The sequence below is a fragment of the Sinohyriopsis cumingii genome, chromosome 6 (genome assembly GCF_028554795.1).
Source record: "Sinohyriopsis cumingii isolate HCF-2022 chromosome 6, ASM2855479v2, whole genome shotgun sequence".
Lineage (NCBI taxonomy): Eukaryota > Metazoa > Mollusca > Bivalvia > Unionida > Unionidae > Sinohyriopsis > Sinohyriopsis cumingii.
Window position 1 is genome coordinate 71,544,095 of NC_142966.1, and position 2,829 is coordinate 71,546,923.

Below are 2,829 nucleotides of genomic sequence, written 5' to 3' on the forward strand. Positions count from 1 at the left end.
TGTTTGGTAGAGATCTGCTTACAGCCCAATCAAGAAAACAAAACCGAGCTGCTGAAAAGATATGAAGCTTTTGCAGAAGAATCGCAAAGGTTGATTCGACTTTACAGAAACGAGTTCAATGAGAGGATGGTTCATTATCTTACAACGAGACAACAGACAATATGGAAGAAAGTCTCCGAAACCTATAGTATTTCAGATCAGCAATTGCAATAAGTGTTGCATAACTAAAAGTGTTGCCAAGGGAAGAGACGTGTGCTGCAAATGGACTTCTGTACAGCTTCTTTGTATTCCTATCAAATCTGTGAAGACCTTTTGTGTAGCTTTTCGGTTGCTCCCACGTACTGAAGGCTACAGATCTTACATGTGATAAGTCCAGTTGCAAAACACTTATCTTGTATGGCTGGATCAATTGCATTCAATCTTTTGATCCAAATCTAATTTTCGGTTAATTCCAAAGAAATAAAAGTATAAAGGACAGGAATCAAAATCGAAAGTACATAGTTATATGCAGAGGAGAACATTTATTTAAAAAATCTCGAATCTAAATTAAAACTGTATCTATATCCATTATAACTGACCTAAGCACCCATATTTATGTCATATTATACAATTAATTCAGATAAATCATGCCTTTGAAGTTTGCATTAGGAAATTTCCTTTTTAATAAATACACGATCAGTTCATATCAGCATAATTACTGTTTGCCACCAAAGACAGGAAAATATATATATAATTTTAATTCAATTATCTTACGATATCTTTCCATTCAAAATCAACATATACCATGGGATATATTTGGTTTATATTATTCCCAACAAATCTCATTATGTTTAGAAATAAATGATCTTTAAAAAGTAAATGCACAAAAAGGCACACTTTTAATATAATATTTGCTGAAAGAAAAAAACATTCAGTTCCCATGAAATTGATATATAATGTGAATTAATATATTTGTTAGGGTTTGTAGGCGTTGGGGTGGGGTGTTGGTCAGCAAGAAACACTACATGCTTCGTTAAATAGCAACTTCGACTAATTAAAATATGTTATTTCATGCTTGCATTTAATCCCATTAAGGTGTTTATAATTATTTTATTAAGGTAAAATAATACATTTAAGATCTGACCAGAATCAATATATGTTTCCTTTTTTCATTCTGACAAGTTGTCAGGACTTCGTAAAATTCAATTTAAAAAGCTTAAAATATTTGTGAGTAATACTATACCTATGCGTTTTTAAACTTCATAGTTAATTTATCTTCGTGTAATATCAATTTGATTTTCTAATGTAGCGATCTGAAAAAAGAAAAGTATGACAATCAACTGATACATGATCTATTATGCAACTGTTGGGTAAAAGCAGAAAAAGAATATCATTTGATTTTTTTTCTCACTGAATGCACAGAACAAAGGCAAAATCTAATACTTCGTCCTAACGAAATGTTTTTTCCTAAGTTTCTCAGTCTTATGTTGAAAACTAAAGTACGTTGTATTGCTAAAGATTAATTTTACATTTTACATGGTCACGAATGTTTTATCCTTTGCTTGGATTTTTAAAACTTAATTTCCATTATATATATATATATATATATATATATATATATATATATATATATATATATATATATATATATATATATATATCGCACAAAACTTAGCCATTTTGTGCACTGATTTATAAATTCCAACATGACTGTCGCCAAGAGGACACAAACACTGTCGTCGTATTGGCGTTTCAAAGAAAACGGAAGCTCCCGATATATATATATGAAACAATATAGTTTTATACACGTCAAAGTTCATCTGCTATTGAAAAGTACTACGCGAACCTCTCATCCTAAGCATCATTACTTTATATTGATAAAGTGCATCTGGAGTCACAAATGTCGAAATTTCCTTTGCTCTTTCTGTCAGTGGAATTTGTCAAAGTTCGTTCAGACGGTCAGATTTGGTGACATACTTTACATTTCCAATCTTATCAGTGCAGTCATCGATTCTTGGTAATGGAAATGTATCTGTTGTAGACAAATTGTTCACTTTCTATAATCAGCGCACATACAGAAAGTATTATCTGGATTCGGAAAAGTAAACATGGTGATATCCAATCACCTTTACTCATTTCCATGAAGTCATTCTCCAGCAAATACCGAATTTTTTTTATTCTTACATACTGCTTTGAGAGGGTTCATCGTAAATGTGGAATTTACAATTTCAACGTCATGGTAGATTTTACATATTTTTTTTTGAGCATCTGGAAATAAGTGCTCATATTCAAGTAATAACTGTTTTATTTCATTCCTTTCTTGTTGCTGCAAATGCAAACGTTTCTGGTCCAGATTATCTATAATTTCTTAATTCTGAAGATTTGTTACTCTGAAGAAAAGTTTGAAGAATGAGCAAGAGAGACAAAACTCTATCACCGGACTGAAAAATTCTCTCCACTGTAGTACTGCCAAACCTTAATCTCACTTTTGACTTGAATTGCAGGATGCCTAATTCGTACATAACTTGCTGGAGAACTCCAGACGTAAACTTTGACCCTTGATCAGATTGGAAAATTTGGGAAGGTCAAATTAAGTAAAAGAAAAAGTTTATCAAAGCTTTTACTATTGTTATAGTTTTAATATTCCTCAAAGAAATTGCCTTTGGGAACCTTATAGACGCACACATTGTGCTCAACAAGTATTGGTTACCTAACTTGGTCTTAGGTAAGGGACCGATTCAATCTAGCATTATTCTAAATGTTTCGTCAAATGCAAGAATATGTTGCAAATGAGCCTTAGGTATGTTCTGTTTGCGTTTACCTACAATTTGACAAGTGTAATAAGATCTG

General features: G+C 31.7%; 1 protein-coding gene across 2 annotated transcripts in view; it reads left to right on the forward strand.

Moving 5' to 3' along the window:
* Positions 1-1,201, forward strand: part of LOC149797180 (uncharacterized) — a 28,008-nt gene extending 26,807 nt beyond the window's left edge. For both annotated transcript variants that reach the window (XM_089961864.1, XM_089961865.1), the window contains exon 9: positions 1-1,201. This exon is cut by the window's left edge and continues 644 nt beyond it. In XM_089961864.1, coding sequence (XP_089817990.1) covers positions 1-213 — 213 coding nt within the window. In that variant the 3' untranslated portion in view covers positions 214-1,201.
* The last annotated feature ends 1,628 nt before the right edge of the window (positions 1,202-2,829 follow it).